A 21,410-nucleotide genomic window follows, 5' to 3' on the forward strand; every position below is an offset into this window, starting at 1 on the left:
GATTCTTGTGATATGAACTGATGTCCTGCATCCTTGATACCATATCAGTAAATTTCTCTGCATCTTAGCCAAGTGAATCTTTGAGACTTATAACCTGAATTAGCCTTGATATATTAGCTGAGGTCTAACCAGTGATCTTAAAAGTTGTCAACATGGATCCTGTATATCCTCTTACCAGCCTTCCCAATCCATTGTGATACCTTCAAAGACACTTTCCTGTTCACACTGTACCATAACATTTTCTTGCAGCTAAAACACTTCCCCACATTATATTCAATCCATTTGTGTTGATGTCATCAGTGTGTCACTGCCCTCCAGAAGTCTGTTGTTTTCCTCCTTAATTTTCACTACATTTGACTTTTATACAATGTTTGAACATTGAAATTATGCTCTGCTTACTCTATTCCAGTTCTTTAATATAATTGCCAAAGGTGGTCTTTACACTAACTAACTTACTTCGGAAAATGCCCCTGCATATTTCCCTACAGCCTGAAAACCAACTACTCTCTGCCTTTTGTTCCACACATTCACTGTCCCTTTAATCCCAGTGGTTTCAGTATGATTTGCAGGGTTGTTAATTGGGATCATCCCATTTCAACAATGACCATTACTGATTGACAGCCACAGAATTTGCTTTGACCTACTACCTTGAAGACAGAAATAAGAGGTATCACAAAGGCTGCAGACAACTGGGCAATGTGTCAAAGATTAGGTAATGGACATCAAAATCCTGGTTCTTGGGATGAGCTTTGAGACGGACCTGAAGAAAGGGGGAGTAAAGTATGGACTTTATCTAGAGACGGGGTCATCAACGGTGGGGCAAAGGGCAGGCAGTGCACAAAGTAAAGGGATGAACACCTGAAGGGATTTGGGAAGAGATGTAGAGATTGATAGCAGGTAGTGATCATGAAAGATGAAACTTTAAAAGATGCATAAACACTAACAGGTGTAGATTTTTAACTTCAGCAGCTTCAAGGAACCAGAAGTTTACGTCAAGCAGCAAGGATATGGGCGCTCAGCAAGTTTGATGTGTAACTGAGTACAGTAACCATGCATACCAGAATGGCTGTCAACTTACGCTGAGAATCCCAAGCACTATTATTGGTTGTAAAAAGACATGGATGATGAATTGGACCATAATTGATTGCAGGGGGCATGGGATGCTGTGGCTGAGCAGTGCAATTGGTGCAGGGAATAGAAATAGGCGGGGTTTCTAATCAGTGCTAGCCTGGTCTGCCGGAACATATTTGTGTGCATACACGTACGTGCACAGACATGGAAGGCAACAGTTCAAGCTGAGCTCTGATATCACAATACTCACCAATGTACAACACCCAGCTTGACAATACATCGAAAGGGCCAAACATTTATGATATGACAGTGCAACCAAGACAAGGGAGAAAATGGTTGTTTTAAGAGACTTTCTCTAATTCGTATCCCTTGTTCATTAATAGAGAAACAAAGCTAATCAATTTTGTGTATTTAAAGGATAATTACTTGCATGCAGTTCTGTTTTCCCGAGATTCAAAATTCATGAAGTAACATTGCTGATCACACCATATACACTGTGATAATTTGTAGATGGTCCAAAAGAGATCATGAAAAGCAGGTAAAGCTGAGAGGTGATTTTTTGACACTAACTTTAGTGAAGAGTCAGCTCAGATTGCATTTAAGTGCAGACACGTGTGGAATTTTAAATTATAGATATAATAGAGTTTAAGCTGGATCAGTATAACAGAAAAAAAACCAGGACTATAGTCTGTTCCTTAAAAGAAATTAAAAGGCTCCAAGGGCTGAAAGTTGCAAAATTCTGAATGGCAGATAATCTTCCCACAAAGTGCAAACTGTCACACTGTCTCTGGAAAAATGACAGTTCAAAACACACCAATAGACGTGTTAGCATATACTGGGACAGCTGGTAGAGGAGAAATCATGCACAAAAGACAGATATTGTTGAAGGTGTCTCAGATAGCTGGATGCTTTCCCTTCACAGATGACAGAGAATTGATGGCTCCTTCGGAGATCTCACATATTGACCCATGGACTGCAAGCAAAAAACTAGTGGTACCTGACCTTAAATCTGGAGTGATTTAATTGAATTGCAGATTCAAATTGGAATGCCCCTCTGCTTGCCACAAGAAAAATTAAAAATGGGGAGAATATCAGTACTCATTTGGTTTCTGCTCAAAACAGTACAGGTTTTGCTAAGTAGCTAATGAAAAAGACTGTAAATCTCAGTTTGCCCAGTAGTGAAACATTATTGTTGGCCTCAATACACTGAACTATGGAAATTAAATCGGTTCAGAGTTTTGATAACTATTCAGTGACTTTTGTTGATGAGTTGTGGGTTTCCTCCAGGTACTCAGGTTTCCTCCCACAGTCCAAAGATGTGCGGGTTAGGTAGATTGGCTGTGCTAAGAAATAGCCCCTTAGTATCCAGGGATGCGGAGGTTAGAGGGATGAGTGGGTATAATATGTAGGGATATGGGGGTAGGGCCTGGGTGGGCTTGTGTTCAGTGCAGACTCGATGGGCCAAAGGGCCTCTTTCTGCATTGTAGGGTTTTATGATTCTATGAGCTTAGTTTATGAGCCAGCTGGCAGCAAAATGGGGTTTGGCAAAGATACCTCAAGAATCCCACAGTCACTCACCTACTCTAGCTCATACCAAGCTCTAACATCTGAAGCATTTCCAGTACACAAGGAACCATAACCATAGTCAAACTTCAAAGGGCAGGAGAGGAGAAAAATGGGACAAAAATAAAAACTCCAACCCAAGTGGTATTAGGGCACCAATAAACACAGTCAGCAGAACACACACCTTGGAGAAATGGGACATGGGATAAAAGGAGGAAGAAAGCAGGGGGTAAACCATTGCATTCCACAACAATTCAGAATTTCACTGCCGAGTTTTCAGTTTCTTGCAGGGGAACAAAAACAGGATTCCTCATCAGTAAAAGACCAACACTGACCAAGTTTCACCTCTTTTCCAGAAAGAAATCCACCACTTTCCTATTCTCAACCTGTCAGGTCTTAAACATTTCTTTATTAGCAGTTACAGCCCACTGGAATTTCAAAGCATCGCTCAACTCTGAATCGGTAGCACCCTCTTGTGGACACAGCCAGCATCAGTTTGCTAAAATAATAAATAGTGCAACTGTGGGGACTATCCCAATCAGCCGCTGTAATCTTGGTCTTGATGCAATCTGGATTACCACTGAGGTCATGCAGCTGATAGGGGGAGTTGTTGTTTCCTCCCAGAGGAAGTCTGAATCACAGTGGATGACTTTCAGAAATGTGCAATGCAAATAGCTCAGCAGAAAGGGCAGTGCTAAAGCAGTCACTCCTAACAATACAAGGGGGCAACAGGAACTAGAAAGGTATGAAATGCCAAACTTGCCTATAAGTACTGTTTTGCTGACCCTTTCAAAAACATATGTTATCTAGATACTCATAGCAGTTTAAAAGAACAATCTGGCTGATCACAACAGTTTTCTTGCAGGTATGACTAACATGCCACTACTTTTAGTTCCTCCAAAATTCAAAAGGGACAGAAATACCCTGTTTGCAGGTTCCTGTTCTTTCACTTAATGGCATAGAATGCCAACAATACTTGTATGATCTTCAATAGACACACCAGGTACCAACTAATTAACTTACCACCATGCGATGTACAATATTTAACATTACAAAACTATACAAGATTGATACATACAGCATCACTAGACAAAAAGTCAGGTTACTCTGCTACACAACTTGCTGTAGGTTTTCTTCAGAATTAAAGGTTCCTACTTTAAAGCTGGTTGCAAGTATTCCAGAGAAGATACAATGGAAAAGATCAAATAGGCCATGAGATATATTGAGTACATCCACACAACCCACAATCAACATGCACACAGAAATCTTAAATTTGCAGAAATTGGAGTTCTGGGTTAAACAGTTGGTGGAAAAGGTAAAATAGTTTTAAGCTGTAACTTCACACTTGGGTACAGGCCCGGAGTCTAACCACTCTTCAAGTACAAGTAATCATGCTTCACAGGTGGGCAGACACAGACCCAGCCTGAGATTGTCAAGCTTTATCCTATTCTCACTGGGTAGTGATGAGTAAATGGGTGTTTCTCTCTTTGTAGCCCTTAGGTAGTGAAGTTGCTTGTAACACACTTACCGCCAACCCTAAGCTTGGGTAGACCAGGAATCCAATTTTGAAATTTCGCTGTGCAGCTCAGTTATTTGCTGCGATTTCCAGCTGAGCCGCTGAGAAAGCCTTGAATGCTGTGAGAATTGGGACCTTCATCAATGGAAATGATGCAAGAGAGAGATCACACATACCCAATCATCACAAATTCCAACTTTAGGGTGCACGCTCCCAACAATTCCTCATTCCTCTAAACCCAAGTCCAGTTGAAGGTGCTTCAATACATATATTTGAAAAACAATGGTTCAGCAATTTGGTAAACTGAGATAAATCCATCAGTCAGCACCTACCTGATATAGGAATTCCACCAAGTCCTGTACTGTGGGGTGGTATATTTAAGTCCAAGAAATTACTGTTCGAGGTGGGTGTTGCTGTGTGGTTCAAGTGCATCATGCTATTGTGAGGATAGGCCATCCATGGGTACCGTGCCTGACCCGGAAAACTGAATGAGTTGTAGACAGCTCTGTGCTGAAAAGCTGGGAACCTCCGTGGTAATATGGAGTTGGGGAAAGAGTTGCCTATGGAGTTGGCTGTTGTGGCAGCAGAAGGGGTCAAGAAGCCACCAATGCCTTTATTTGCAGTTTGCGGAGGAATCTGTAGTGAGGTGGGAGATGTGAGGCCCGTGTTGGAAGGCTGGTCCTGGACAGAGAGTTCTTTTTCTATCAGGTCTGCTAAGGCTTTCCTGGTGATGTCGAACGGGTCGAAACCCAGATCATCCTCTTGCTGTTTGGAGGAGCCAAATCCAAAAGCTGCTTGCCAATCTGTTGATGAGGATACTGGGATTGTTTCTGAAATTTATTGAAGGAAACAAGAGAAATGAGTAAATGTTTCTGTTAGCAAATGTGCACAACTAAGTCAAACACACAAGCTAATAATGTGCAATGAATGCCAACAATTCCCTGTCCATTTTTTTTCCAGTATCAAAATGAGTGATGAGAAGCTACAGGTGTGGGAACTTAGTGGGAGGAGCAGTTTAAAAAGTGTCCCTTCAGCAGATCCGACAATAAATATAGTACGAAGACGCTGATTACACAGGAGGAATACAGTCATGAGATCAAATCCGACAAAACATCTTCTTGGAACTACTGAGGCGTTTTCAGCTCTTCCTTTCCCACCTCCCTCCTGATTAGTACAGACTGAAGTGGAGAGGAAAATAAGGTTTGACCATCAATCACTCTATGCTGGGGAATATTTTCACTGAGCTTCAAACATGAAAATAACAGAAGGGAGCCACTGCTTCCTTTTTTCATGCAATAATTCAGGGAAGGATGACATACAAGCAGGCTGCTCACATTCCACAGTTATCCGTAGAACATTTCAAATGTACGCACTTAAACTCATCTATCATGGAGTCAGTCATGTGGCAAGTTGGTGTAAAAACTAATTGTCACATGGAAACAACACACACAAAGTCAATATTTTAACTTATCTCACATACTACTGTAAACTGCATGCAAGAGGACAATACCCAAGTCACCAAAAGGTCATCAGCTCAGGGCTGATGAGTCTGAACAACTCAATGTTAAGCAACATTTCACTTGCACCTCTTCCAATTTGGTAGATTGTAAACTGGAGGAACAGCATCTCATGTTCTGGATAGGCATGTTACAGCCTCCTGGTCTCGACATCAAATTCAACAACTTCAAATTGTTTGCTCAACCCTACCTCGGCCCCCTTTGTTTTCATTCCATTTTATTTAATTTTCCACTGTTTTCTTTTATTTCCTTTATTTAAGATCAAGGTCACACACAGTAATTAGCTGAGGCAGTAACTGTTCCATCACCAATGGCTTTTACCTTGAATCTCAAAAACTCTTTACTAAAGACCAGTTATTATTCAATAATATTGATGAAAGGTAATTTATTTTAATTAGATCTTAAGAGTTGCATCATCTGCTGCCTGTTTCCCAGGACCAGGAAGAAATACTCTCAAGTCATCTGGTTACATTGCAATAAGATCAGCTTATAAATCAGCTTAAAGTGGTGTCTTTGATTGAAAGCTGTTTGAGGCCTGTGAAGAACAATGTAGAGAAACTGCTTGGACTTGCAGCAGACAAGGCAGATGGGACAACAGAAATATTCTCTGATGGAATTTTAATGGCGAGTTTAGTATCATCAGAGTGCAGTCAAATGTATAGAAGCTTCGCTGCCAACAATCATTACCAAAAGTGCCTTGAAAGCCAGTACTAGTATAGTCAGGTAGCTGTGTTAAGCTGTGCCTAAAGCGAACAGCAGTTGAGAGTTTAGAAAAGCTAGAATTCTCATGTATGGAACATAAATATCTGTGTTAAACCACCCATTTTACCTAAATTAGCTCTACTGGTTTCAGACCATGGTTTATTACGATTGTTTATCCACTCAGTATTAACTTTGTACAAAGCAGAAACTGCACTTCAAAAGTAATGGTTTAATGACTTTCAAGTGCTTTGGAACACTGAAGTTGATGAAAAGTACTACATAAACACAACTTCTCTTTCACCACTACAGGATGGTTCATGCGATTTTGATTTGATTTATTATTGTCACACGTGTTAGCATACAGTGAAGAGTATTGTTTCTTGCGCACTAGACAGACAAAGCACACCGTTCATACAGAAGGAAGAAGTGAGAGAGTGCAGAATGTGGTATTACAGTCATAGCTGAGGTGTAGAGAAAGATCAACTTAGTGCAAGGCAGGTCCATTCAAAAGCCTGACAGGGAAGAAGCTGTTGAGTCAATTGGTATGTGACCTCACACTTTTATCTTTTTCCTGACGGAGGAAGGTGAAAGAACGTCATGGCATGGGATGGATTCCAGGAGCAGAAGTACAGCATAAGGAGATGGTTACAGAGTTTGCTGCAGTTTATCCAACATTGGCAGGAAGATGATGCTCGAGGTAGGATGAATTGCCAGGTGCATGCGACAGACAGCTGGAGATGCTGAATGGGGGTGGGTGGGGGGGGGGGGGGGGGGGGGGGGGGGACTGACTTCATCAAAATCCTTCAAAGAAAAAAACCTATCAATTCTATATGTCGCAATACAGGTAGTTGATGCAATGTCCTCAAGGAGACTACTAATGAGCAATAAATGCTGCCGCACATCAAATTCTAACAACATATGATGGAAAAACAAAGATCTCTTTCAAAGACCAAGTTGTGAATTTCCCTATTCTACAAATAGTCGCATGAAATCTTTTGCGACCAAACCCAACAGATCTTAACCAAAAATGTAACACCCCATCAGGACTGCACTGAGCTGACCTATGTTATATGCTTATTAAAGCTGTCTCATAGGAAAAAGAAGTGGTGCTGCAAGTTTAACCAATATTCTACCCAAATAGAGATGCTTAATGCTGAATGCCCAATATGGAAAAAATAGGCTTGTTGTTGGAGACAAGCATCTTTCAGCTTGTGTAGAAAATTAAAAAAAATTTTTAAAAATGGATGTTAACTTGATCATCAAAACCACTCAAAGTATTTGAATAATTTTCCAGACCTCAAAATTCATCAACTTTGCTTCCACTTTCCACCCCTCCATTGCCTTCGCCTGGTCCATCAGACACTTCCCTTTCCTTCCTTAACCTGTCTTCATTTCCAGCAATCAACCATCTGGACTACAGCTCTACACACCCCACATTTGTAAAGATGCGATCCGTTTCTGTCAGATCCTTTGCCTCTGTTGCTTTTGTTCCGATGATGCCACTTTCCAAAGTGGTGCTTCTAGTACGTGCTCCTTTTTTCTCAATCATGGATTCCCATCTACTGCAGCTGACAGGGCGCTCAACAGCGTGCAGTCCATCTTCCATGCCACGACCCTCACCCCCTCCCAGAACAAGGATAGAGTCCCCTTTGTTCTCATATTTCACTCCGCCAGCCGCCACATGCAAAGCATAATCCTCCACAATTTTCATCAACTCCAGCATGGTGCCACCACCAAACACATCTTCCCTTCACTCCTTGTGTCAGCATGCTGCAGAGATGTTCCCTTCAGGATAATCTAGTCCACTCCTCCATTATACCAAACATCTCTCCTGTCACCCATGGCACCTTCCCATGCAAATGCAGAAGGTGTAACACCTATTGCTTTACCTCTTCCATGCTCACCATTCAAGGTCCAAAACATTCATTCCAGGTTAAGCAACATTTTACTTGCACCTCTTCCAATTTGGTGGATTGCCAAACAGCATCTCATCTTCTGGATACGCATGTTACAGCCTTCTGGTCTTAGCATCAAATTCAACAACTTCAAATCGTTCGCTCTATCCTACCTCGGCCTCCTTTGTTTTCATTCTATTTTGTTTAATTTTCCACTGCTTTATTTCTTTATTGTCTTTCTGCATTTTTCCTTACCATACCTACCCCCCACCACTGCTTCCCCATTTCTACATTCTACCTCTGTCCCATTTCCCCCCCCTCCACTCCCCCAAAATCTCCACCTGTCACAGCTTACAGCTTCTCTGCCATTTGGCTATTCACACCCTTTATTCTCTATGGACAGCTATTAGACATAGAAACCAGGGGAAAAGATTACTATGACTCATCTTCCATTCCCTCCCCCTGCATATAAAATATCTCCTACTTGCTATGCTTTTTAGCTTTGACAAAGGGTCATCTGGACCCAAAATGTCAGCTCTTTTCTCTCCTTACAGATCTGCCAGAACTACTGAGATTTTCCAGCATTTTCTCTTTTGGTTTCAGATTCCAGCATCTGCAGCAATTTGCTTTTATTTTATATTTGAAAAATTTTGATGAGTGGAGCTGAGTTTAGATTTTTTTTTCTCCTATTGAAATTGGTTAAATCGAGACTGGCTGCATTATGGAGTGAACACAAAAGATAAATTCTTAACAGTTCAGATTCTTGAATTTGGCTTAAAGTACTATAGATTTCTAGCAATAAATGTCAACCATTGCATTTTCTACAGTCACAATGACTTAATTGAAACCCAATTGCTGTGCTTACTGTAAAAGCTCAGATCGGTAATGTATGAAGAACAGTTACTTTAAGGCATTATATGATGTCCATTTGAACTATGAACAGCAGCAAAATTACAGATTTTCCCCTTCTAATCTTCATCAACTTGGGACCCTGACCCAAGAAGTATCCAAGATCTTCACAAACAGACATAAGAAAAACATAGAGGAGAGAAACAGTACAGAGCCATTAGCACAATAGAATCGTGGCTAAATTAGAGTTTGCAGTAGGAATCGGGTGAAAGGACTCTAAGGCAAGCATGATCAACATTGAATTTGGCAAAATAGGTCAACAGAAGTGGGCAAACGTGTGCATTGGAACAGAATGCTAACAGTCACAAATAGTTTGGTCAGGGAGTAAAGGCAAAGCAGGTAAGTTCGCAGTGGGGCTAAGATTCATTCCAAACATTGATGACTTCATTCAATCCAAGAACTCTCAAGCGCCTCCCCCCCACCGACCACTCTCTCACACAAACCCTCCCCCCAAAGCCCTCTCTCAAGGTCCCTTCCCCATCACCTCTCTCACAGGCTCCCTTCCCCAGTCTCTCTCACAAACTCCCCCCCGAGCCTCCCACCCCCTCTTAAGCTCCCGCACCTCCCTCTGGAAGATTAATGTGGCTCACCCATGACAGTATAAAAATGAGCAGTGTGATGGCATGGGTTGAAGAATATGGTAGAGTGGTGCAAATTAATATCATGCACATGTATGAAAATTCACTCAACACAACCAAAAGATATACAAGCTAGAGATGACATCAGAACATATGCTCAGCAGATCCACAAGACTGGTATATAGGACTGGAACTATTCAACGGCAAATATATAAATTGGACAATTGAAAGTTGGCATGGAGGGATACACTACAGCGCAGAACAGGCCCTTCGGCCCACGATGTAACACATCGACACATCTTGACCAACTGTACCAAATACTGCAGAAATTATTGAGCGAGATGAAGAGAGATCATGCATCATGTTCATAGGGAATGCCATTTATAAATGCCAGCAAAAGGACTTTTGTCTTGAGTCACAACGTTTGGAAGTCAAACCCCACTCCAGGATGAGTGCAGAGTCTAGTCTGAAACTGAGTGTTACTTTATTACAAGGTACGTCATATTAAAGTGAGGCTCCATCTGCCTCCTCAGATAAAACACATTATTTTCAAGGGCAGGAAAATTATTCCCATGGCAGATCTAGTATTAATTCCTCAGTCGATAGCCAAATAAGCCAATTATTTTGATGTAAACTTCATTTGCCATTTGCAGAATCTCAGATATATAGTTGAATTGTCATATTTGCCTACGCAACGGTAACAGCAGCTGGCAAGTACTCCATTGGTTTTGGAGGTTTTTGTGACATCCTGATGCTTGGAAAGATGAAGTAAAAATACAAGTTCTTATTTTGCTTTGGCTAAAGCCACTTTTGCTTCATGAGCAGCAAAGATCCAACTGCATGCATTCCAACTGAGAACTTAGATGTGCACAGGGAACACATTCATCAAAATTAGAGAGTAAAGGGATTTTGGAGAAAGTTCAGCAAGCGGAGAACAGATGCACCTAGGATGTGCTTTTTTGGTCTGGAGGATGGGATGGAACAGCTATTTTGACAGGAGCATGGCACAGCTGTCAATTTTGCATCAGGACAGGAATGGGAATGGCATTGATACAGCAAGCAATGGGTCTTGAGTGAGCAGCTGAGTCTCAAATACGTTTGGCTTAGATCTGAACATAACATTTTGAACTTGGACAAATTCCTGGCAAGAAATAGACCTCTCAGTGGTATTAATGTATTTATAATGTAGATTGATAAAATGAATCACAAATGCTATACACTGGTACGATAATTTTTATTACACTGTATGGTACCAACAAACCAAATAAGTTTTGTCAAACCACTGGTTATGAGTACCATCTTTCCATTGTCTGAGGAATTATAACCTAATGAGATTGCCTCCAAAGACAGATAAAAATTTGATTCAAGTCAACTGCATCCCAGCACAAGAATAAAAATAGTGGAAAAGGATTGGAATTGGTCAGGGCAATTTCTTGACTGCATTTGGCACAGTTTTCCTGCTTAAAAGCAACCAACAATGGAGCGAGAGAAATGAAGATTGAAAGAAAGTTTGACAAGCATATGAGTGAGAAGGGAACAGATTATTACAATGGTAGATTTGGATGACGACAGCTTGGAGGATGCTCAAGTACAGCATAAACACATGAATGAACTGGTTATGCCAAATGTTGAGTTTCTGTACTTTATGACTCTTGATCTTTATATGTGGAGTGGATCGCCTGTTCAAACAACACTACTCCCGTCTCAACAAATAAGTTATCCAAAGAACTCAATCCCAAATCACTTCCTTCAAGCACCAGAGAAAATTAAGAAACTACCACATTACTGTGAACATTCTGGTGATTAAAGAGTTAGAAGGCCAAAAACTGCAGTACTGAGACAAGAAATGTACTTCAGGAGAATTTGAGAACAATTTCACTGCTCTGAAAGGTGGAAGAATCTAAGGTTAAAGTGAAATTTTGTTCACCATCCCAAGCACGATGATATACATGAAAATTTCCCCAGTTTAAGTGACATTAATGGAGGTGCTTTAAGGTATAAGCATCTGGACAGGACAGGCAAAAACTGTTAAAAATTTAGTTGGTTTGTGGCAATCCAGCCTTCTCATTAAGATTACTGCAACGTTTCTCACTAATTCACATTAGAACTATTTTAATTGTTGTCTACACTTTGGATAAGATAGTATTAACGTAGGCCAAAAAAAAATCAACTCCTAAACTGAAGTTGAGCAGGTCATTCCGAATGGAGGAACTCACTTAACAACTACAAATTCACTCCTCACTTCATCTTCCCAATCTGACTTAATTGATGAAACTGCAACTGAAGGATTACAAACCAGATGAAAGCTATTCCTTCAGCAGAATAGTCTGAATAATTGTCCTGATTTTGCAGATTATAGTACAGAAAAAATTCAATTTTATAAACAATTTTCTACACTCATCTCTCCTGCACATCACTGAACGTGAAAAAATTCTTTCAGAGTGAGCAGTGGCAATTTTCTACCTTAAACGCTTGAGTGCATTAGAAAGGTATTCAACAAACAAAAGACAAAACACAAGGGGATTGGATGATGCAATAATTTTTGACACTTGCCTTCCATTTTTGGATTCAAACCAAGATACATTGGCAACAAAATTCTTTGCACATGCTGGCTGTTCAGATGTTATATGAAATAAATTTGGGCCATCTCCTTCCAATTCTTAATTAATAGGGATCACAGCACAAAAATGTCAGTTATTCAGCATATTCAGATCTCAAAGCAATGTGGGAAATGGAAAATAGCACGATAATCTAAGTGAGAAGATGAAGAGCCCTAAAGCAATTGGTTTAAATAATAATTTGTTAAATTAACTCCAAAGGTCACAATACTTCTGAATAAATATTGAACTTCTGTCATTTAACACTGATTTCTTAATCTGGATCGACACAATCAAGAGGGCAGGAAAGGACACATTACTAATTAATATGACACATCTTTAAAGGAAACATTGCAAACACTGAGCAGAGAGAGCTGGGACCACAACTTGAACTAAGGCAACCTCTTCAAGCTACTGCAGGCCATAAATCAGTGATTCTGGCTGGGGATAAAACACCACTAAAAACTGGTAGGATTATACTAGTTAAATATTTCAGAAATACTGGTGAGTGGAACTACCATAAAGTAAATAAAATTAAAAAACTGTTACGCACTTCACACAGGACAAACTCATAATTAACCTCAAAAATCAAGCTCACTCAAATTGACAATGGATATATCCATGATGTGACCACAGGGAGGATAAAATTACTATGCGAGTGCTTCACTGGATTGCCCTCTAAAGCATATAAATTCACTGTGGTTGTGTTATCAAGAGTTTCCCAATTGTATCCCATCTCTTTATTTCCATTCTATTGTGACAGCATTTCACCCTTCCCTATCACATGGTGTTCACAATTTCAACAGAATTCTACAGAAGTTTTTATTTATTTTAAATTCATTGTGTGATTTCTTCCTACTATTCAGTAGAAGGCAGAGATTTGTTCTTTTTTTTAAACTAGCCAACTTTTGGAATGACCGACCTTATTTATTTCCCTCAACGTGGCTTCCATATTACAGAAAGGAAAGGGAAGCACAAAGTGCAAAAAATGCAATTAAGATAATGCAGATGAGGGGTTACAGAGAGGAAATGGAAGGGTTGAGGGGGTACTGTAAAAGTCGGGACCATAAATCCAATAAAGGAATTCAGTAGCAATTGTTCAAAATGTAGAATTCACCACCACATGGACAGGTTGTGATGAATAGCACGTATGCGTGCAAAAGGAGGCTAGTCAGAAAACGAGGGGGGATGGAATAGAAGAGGGGGGGTGACATAATCGAGTAAATAAACGAAGAGGTGGTCATACAGATCATAATCTGAATAGACTTACTCAGTCAAATGTCTTGTTCTTAAATTGTATATCTTATCCAGTTTTTTTTCAAACAAACAAGCACACAAGTTATCTATCTTAGCAGCCAAAACAATCTGTCAATGCACAACGTATAATCAAAGCCAATGACAGGTTCTTAAGGCAAACAAACTTGTTGCCCTGCTCATCAGCACTTATCTACTATATTTTAATACAAAGTGACTGTTTGACAGATCACAGGCTCATTGCCTCCAAAATGAGGCTCTGCATCAGACCCAAGGAGGCATCCACAAGAAAGCAAGGTTATGAAAACAATGAGGCCAAACTAAAGAACCCCAGTATAGCTTCAGTGCTGGCTGAAGACTTAGGAAATCAAGCTTGCTGACCTCCACCTCGCATGCAGCGCTGAGGACGACTGGGAACGCTTCAGGGATGCTATCCATACATCTGCATTGAAGACGCTCAGGCCCTCCACCCACAAGCAGCATGATTGGTTTGGTGAAAATGAGGAGATGATACAGGCTCTACTTATTGAAAAGCACCATTTTCATGGGGCCTGTAAGGATGACCCATCATCAGCTGCCTAGAAAAGTGCTTTTACCAGTGCTTCCAGGACAGTCCAGAATAAACTTTAAAATGCAGGATGCCTGGCTGAGCGCCAAAGCAGATGAAATACAGGGTTACGCTGACAGAAACAACTTGAAACGGTTCTATGAAGCCCTCAACACTCTCTATGGACCTCAATCTCTGAGCTCACCCCTCCTGAGTACAGATGGTACAACTCTCATTACAGAAAGGGCTCAGATCCTGCAGAGATAAAGTGAAGCCGCCCTCAACTGACCGTCATCTATTAACGATGAGGCAATAGACAGGATTCTCCAGGTTAATATCAACAATGCCATAGATGACCCACAGGTAGTAGCAGAAGTCACGAAAGCTGTCAGCCAGCTATCCAGTGGCAAAGCCCCAGAGGCAGATGCCATACCCGCAGTCATCTATAAAGTTGCTGATACTGCACTAATCGAAAAGCTCACGAGTTGTTCCAGTCCTTTTGGAAGCAAGGATCCATTCCTCAGGAACTTAAAGATGCTTCCATCGTACACCTCTACAAGAGGAAGGGCAATCAGGAAGTATGCAACAACCACCAAGGAATCTCGCTGCTCTCCATCACAGGAAAAACCCTCGCAAGAGTCCTGCTAAATCGTCTGGTCACTTATCTGGAGCCGGGCCTGCTTCCGCAGTCACAGTGCGGCTTCTGCAAAGGTCATGGGACTACTGACATGATTTTTGCTGCGCACCAACTTCAGAAGTGTCAGGAGCAGCATCGTGAACTCTACACAACCTTTGTTGACCTCATGAAAGCCTTCGACACTATCAGCCGACAAGGCCTGTGGAGGATCATGTCAAAGTTTGGCTGCCCCCCTAAATTCATTCAGATGGTACGCCAGTTCCATGATGGCCAGAGTACTGGATGGCGGAGAATCCTCTGAGGCATTCCCAGTCACCCCTGGCGTCAAACAGGGCTGTGTGCTCACAACCACACTGTTCAGCATGATGTTTACTGCCATGCTGAATGATGCCTTCCAGGACAGTGTTGCTGGAATCAACCTCAAGTACAGAGTGGGTGAGAAGCTCTTCCACCTGAGGAGACATCAAGCTATTACCGAAGTGAAAGAGACTGTTCTGAGAGATTTCCTCTTTGCCGATGACTGCGCCCTGTATGCTGGCTCATAGCCAGAGATGCAAGTCAATATGGACAAATTTTCCACGGCTTGTGACAACTCTGGACTCACCATCAATAAAAAGACTGAAGTCGTGCACCAGCCTGCTCCTCATGCACTGTACACAGAACCCATAATCACAGTCAAAGGGCAGAAACTACAGGCAGTGGACCAGTTCACTGATCTTGGCAGCACTCTCTCCCAAGCAGTGACTCTTGATACAGAAGTTAACTGCAGCATAGCAAAGGCAAGTTCTGCTTTTGGTAGACTGCGCTCCACTGTATGGGAATGTTGAAGAATCAGCCCAGCAACAAAACTGAAGATCTACAGCGCCGTGGTACTCACTACCCTCCTGTATGCCTGTGAAACGTGGACTGTGTATTAAAGGCATGCAAGACAGTTCAATCATTTCCACATGACTTGACTTTGCAGAATATTATGCATCAGATGGCAAGACAAAGTACCAGACATTGAAGTTCTCTCTAGAGCAAGTCTACCATCAGTCCACACACTGCTGATGAGAGCGCAGACCCGGTGGGCAGGTCATGTCATCCATATGTCAGATGAGCACATACCCAAGCAGCTCCTTTTTGGGGAGCTCTCTGCTGGTAGACGCTCGCATGGAGGGCAGAAGAAACATTTCAAAGACACACTCAAGGCCTCCCTGAAGTCGCTTAACATTGACACGACCACCTGGGAAACGCTGGCACAAAACCGCCCTACCTGGCGCTGCCTCATACACAAAGGCTGTCAAGCTCACGAAGCAAGGTGTATTGCTGAAGCACAACTTAAGCGCGAGCTTCACAAGTCCACAGCCACCAGCGCAACAACTATAGTGCCTACACAAGTCTGTCCAATACGTGCCAGAACATTCCGTGCTTAAACTAACATGATCAGTCACCTTTGGACACACTGCAACCAGCCTCAAAATGACGAACGGTATCAAGGTCCTCATCAATGACGATGGACAAACAATAACAATACCAAGTGAACATCAAGGCCCCAAAGACTTCCTTCAGTCCTAGTAATCCATCCTCAAAATCCAGGCCATCAGCCTGTTTGGTGTTTACGTTGATTTGTCCGGCATGAGAGTCATGGCACTGGGTCTTGATTCGGCTGCAGTTAATTCTACAGCTCATTGGTGAAAAGAGCCTGAATCACAACATCAACATATTAGTAACTTGATATATATTCAAAATAATAGAACGTGGATTTAAATCTTGAGTCCTGCTCACTCCTTAGTACATACCAATAGAAGAGTGCTGGGATTTGCTTGCTTTACGTAATAGGGCATTGGATGTAATTCAAAAATTTGGGGAACACCAACGTACTGAACGAATCATAGCAAAAACTTACAGCAATAACATTCAGAGAGAAAAACGGCAATTGTATATAAAAGCACTGAACACTCAGTAATGTTTAAATAAAGTCACGAATGTGTATGTAAAGTCACTGCAGTGAAAAAACTCATTAAAACATTGTATTTTGTCAGCAAGCTGACCTGGAGGGTAAAAAAAGTGTTCAAATACAATTATATTGCAAGCTGAACACCCTATTACGAAGGGCCATCCAGAATTGAAACATTAGCTCTGCTCTCTCCACAGATGCTCTCACACCTGCTGAGAATTGGTAGCATTTTCTGTTTGTTTCAGATTCCAGCATCCGCATTAATTTGCTTTTACTCTGTTAATCAACATCACAGAATCGCTACAGTGCAGGAGGCCGCCATTTGGCCCATCAAGTCTGCACTGCTCATTCGTAACAACGTATCTTACCTAGCCCATCCCCCACCATTCCTCATAAGCTTGTACTTGCTCTACAAATCCCATAACCAGCACATCTAATTCAATTGATGTTTTGGGGAGTGGGGTAACATTCCTACCACAGCAGATGAAGAATTTGAATTCAATAAAAATGTGTGGAATTAAGAATCTCTTGATGACCATGAAAACATTATATGGTTGGTGGAAAAACCAATCTGGTTCATTAATGTCCTTTAGGGAAGGAAATTTGCAGTCCTTACATGGTCTGATTTACATGCAACACCAGAGCCACAGTAAAGTGGTTAACTCTCAACTGGCCCCCGAAATCGCCAAGACATTCAGTTCAGCGGAAACTAGGGATGATAATATGTGCTGGCCAGCCAGATGCCCATATCCCATGAGTGAATAAAAAAACTAAAAGGGCAATTTACCACACCTAATTTTGGACACTAAGGGATAATTTACATTAACCCCAATGCAAACACCAAGTTTCTTGATTTGGTTTCACACCGATTGCTATCAGCAAAACTTTTTTTTTCGACATCAAGTGCTGACTCCAGTTGGCAGCAACATAAGGCTACCTCATCCTAATCCTGCACAGAGGCAGCTGATGAATCAGTCGTCCCAACCCAATACATTGACCAACTCAGCTGCAATGGTACAACTTGGATTGGACGACTTTAAAAAAATACTTTAGCACTGCTTTCCAGTTAACATTGAACCTTGGGATTTATTTGTTGCTGATTTTTGTTCAGTGACTGCCATGCTCTGAAGATATGAATTAAACAGCAGATTACAGATACAGACACTAAGTGATCAGTGGATTATAGTCATGCATCTTTTGGGGTTCACGTCTGATATTAAAATCCTCCTGCTATCCCAATCAATGCATATGCATTTATCCTTCTTGAACTCAAGCTCTATTCAGCTCATAGGTTTTGTGCACTTCAGAGCGCATTTAGGAAGCAATGCCCTTTTACTATTCAAGGTCTGAAATTGATCCCATGCTCCTGTGAGACACTGACAAAGCCACATACCTGATGTGAAGAGACTCTGTGGCTCTGGTGCTGTTGGCCAGTCATGTGTTGATGGTGACGAAGTGGGGTAAAGCAGGCTGTTTGGGAGAGGGTTAGGATGTCTGAAATTACTGTTGTCTGAAAAGAGGGATTGGGATTCTGCTGCAGCCCCTTCAAAAGGGGAGCGTGCATTATGATTAGATGAACTAATGGGGACTACTGGATTGGGTTTTGTTAATCCTGGTGGTGGTGAAGGTGTTTCACTGGTAGGGATCTGAAAAGGAGACACAATTGCACGTTAGTCATAACATTAGTGAAGATGTACAGTCTAAAGCTCAGAAATTCACCCTGCCAATTTAGAGCACAAATGAGAGGTGGAACTCTCCAAATGGCCCTTTTAATTGCACTCAATGCCAAAATACTTAAGAGCATTTCAGCACATAAGGTACTTGTAAGTTGAATTCAAAATGCCTTGTTTGAATGTTTTCTACACCATTCATAGAAACAATACAGTGCAGAAGGAGGCCATTTGGCCCATCAAGTCTACACCAACTCTCCAAATAACATAGAACACTACAGCACAAACAGGCCCTTCGGCCCGAGTTGCGCCGATCACATCAACACCTACCAATCTATAGACCTATCTATAACCCCCAATCCCATAAAACCCCATATACTCATCCAGAAGTCTTTTAAAAGACCCCAGCGAGTTCGCCTCCACCACCACTGATGGCAGCCGATTCCATTCACTCACCACCCTCAGTGAAAAACTTACCCCTAACATCACTTCTGTACTTTCCTCCCTGCACCTTAAATCTGTGTCCTCTCGTAGCGACCATTTCAACCCGGGGAAATAGCCTCTGAGAGTCCACCCTATCTATTCCTCTCAACATTTTATAAACTTCTATCAGGTCGCCTCTCAACCTTTGTCTCTCCAGGGAAAAGAGACCCAGCTCCCTCAACCTAACTTCATAAGGCATGCCTCCCAGTCCAGGCAACATCCTTGTAAATCTCCTCTGTACCCTTTCAATAGCTTCTATGTCTTTCCTATAGTGAGGCGACCAGAACTGCACACAGTACTCCAAATGAGGCCTGACAAGGGTCTTATAAAGTTACATCTTACCACAATCCGTCCCTCCAGCCTATCGCCTTAACTACATGCATTTATCTCCACTAATCCCTTAACATGCACATCCTGGTACATTAAAAGGCAATTTAGCATGTCCAGTCCAGTTAACCTGCACATCTTTGGAGTGTGGAAGGAAACTGGAGCACCTGGAGGAAACTCATGCAGAAAAGAGGAGAACATGCAAACTCAACACAGAATTACCCAAGCTGGAATTCAACCTGGGCCCCTGGTACAGTGAGCTTGCAGAGTCTGAGGGGTGGGGGCAAGGGCAGCTGAGAGGGGGGCAAAGAGGGGGCACAACAACAAGGGGTGAGAAGAGGGCAATGGCATGCGCACCACGGGAGGAAAGGCAGCAATGGCTTACGCACGAGGGGAAAGACGATGGCGGCCACGCTGATGGGGAGAGACAGTGCAAGAGAACACTTTAGAGTACACATGTGCGTGAGAGAGCACAAGAGTATGTGAGAGCAAGTGTGAAAATCAGCCACGATAGTTCTGAATGGGTAGCTATGAAGGACATTGGGCCTATTTCTGATCTATTCTATGTTTTTCTACATAGATTCAAAGATATTTAGTATGAGCAGCATAATTATGCAACTGATCCAAGGTGGTGTTCTCATGACAGGGTCAAGGCAAAGCATTTCATTTGGCAGATTCAAGATGGTTTACTCTTTGTCTATGCTTTTGCATTCATGGAGCACAGAATGGAATTGCAAAGGAAAACTTCAATCCTCTTGGACATGTGATCTGAACAAGCCCCACTTCTGGCTATTAGAAAATTCTTGTGACACGTCAATCATTCAAACGTTAGGCACTGAAGAGGGCATGCGTTAGAACAGAAAGCGCTAAACTGGCGTATGGCAAGAAGCTTAATGAGCTAAGTATATATTTAAAGATCCAAATACATCTTACCTGCTGTAAATTATCTCCATTTCCTAGACTGAGTGCTTCTGGCGGTTTATCCACAGGTCTGCAAAGAAGAGAAATTGCAACAAGTTGATGGTGTATCTGCAATCACGCTTAGTGTGCCAGTCTGCTTGTTTTTTCAGGAATTTTAAAAGCCCAGTGAAGGACAATGCTCATACAGCAAGATCCCACCAACATTCAAAAAAAAGCAAAAATGATAGTCAAGGTGAATTAGCAAATTAGCCACAGATTGTTATGATGCTCATGCTTTTCATATTAAGTTGTCAAAAAGCAGCAAATCAAATAAAATGCCACTGCATGGTCAGTGTCACATGCCTGCAATCTGGTGTGGTGGCACATTTACTACACCAGGATTGCTAAATTAGCCAACATAATTGGCAGGCAGACAGAGATTAAAAGTTCAGCAGTACGTGGCACTTCAGATGTCCAGAAATCACTGTTTAAACTTGATTTATTTACGATATACCAGCATTGATATTTTACATGGATGCGGTATTCACCGATCACACTAAAGAAATAGTTCTATTAATGATCACTGACCAGCTTTCAGTCTAGGTTTCTACTGCAGAAATTATCCACTGAATGGTGCAAGTTTTGCTCCTTTTCACAAAACAGTCATCTTCAACTCACTGAACTCTAAGGAACCAGGAACTTGTGACTGTTAATTACATAGAATATTCAGTTAGTTGCACAGAATATTTACTCTTCAGACATTTGGAAATATTCACAACTGCAATTGGTGTAGCCTTTCCCAAACCAATGATGGTGCACTGAGTATAATGAGAGTCAAGTTGAAGGCATGGAAATCCTTAAATGTAATGTGTGGCTCCAGGGAGTGAATGGGAGCCAGAAATGATACTGATGTTTTGTCAAATCAGCTTAATTTATTTCCCTATTATCAATGCATATGATGCTGTAAGTTATCTTGAGGCTACAGTTCATTTCGCCAGGGATTATAAACAGCACTGGCATTTCAAAAGCCAATATTATCATCGTGTAGCATATTTTCATTATTTCCTGTAATCCTGCAGCTGACTGACAGCAAGTGACTTAACCAAACAGGTACTGCATGGAAACGCAACGTTTGATGAAATACCCAACACTTCGGCAGCTGTATCATTTAGCCATACAAAGATGAGGTCCATTGTTTGATTTCCGGCTTATTCCAAGTTAGTCGATCTCAGCTGATGTTGCAGCAAGGCACCACAATGATCAGTTTTCCTGGGCCATGTGGTTGAAGTAAAATTATACCTCGAG

The 21,410-nt window shown here is 41.7% G+C and overlaps 1 protein-coding gene across 6 annotated transcripts in view; it reads right to left on the bottom strand.

The window, feature by feature from the left end:
* The window catches only part of cnot4b (CCR4-NOT transcription complex, subunit 4b), a 162,246-nt gene that overhangs the window by 46,666 nt on the left and 94,170 nt on the right, over positions 1 to 21,410 (bottom strand). For all 6 annotated transcript variants that reach the window (XM_080190617.1, XM_080190614.1, XM_080190615.1 and 3 more), the window contains 3 exons: positions 20,139 to 20,196; positions 18,119 to 18,371; positions 4,483 to 4,980 (listed from right to left, as the gene is read on the bottom strand). In XM_080190617.1, coding sequence (XP_080046743.1) covers positions 4,483 to 4,980; positions 18,119 to 18,371; positions 20,139 to 20,196 — 809 coding nt within the window. The remainder of the gene's footprint in view (positions 1 to 4,482; positions 4,981 to 18,118; positions 18,372 to 20,138; positions 20,197 to 21,410) is intronic.

Source organism: Carcharhinus amblyrhynchos, chromosome 6 (genome assembly GCF_965287045.1).
Source record: "Carcharhinus amblyrhynchos chromosome 6, sCarAmb.v2.hapA, whole genome shotgun sequence".
NCBI lineage: Eukaryota > Metazoa > Chordata > Chondrichthyes > Carcharhiniformes > Carcharhinidae > Carcharhinus > Carcharhinus amblyrhynchos.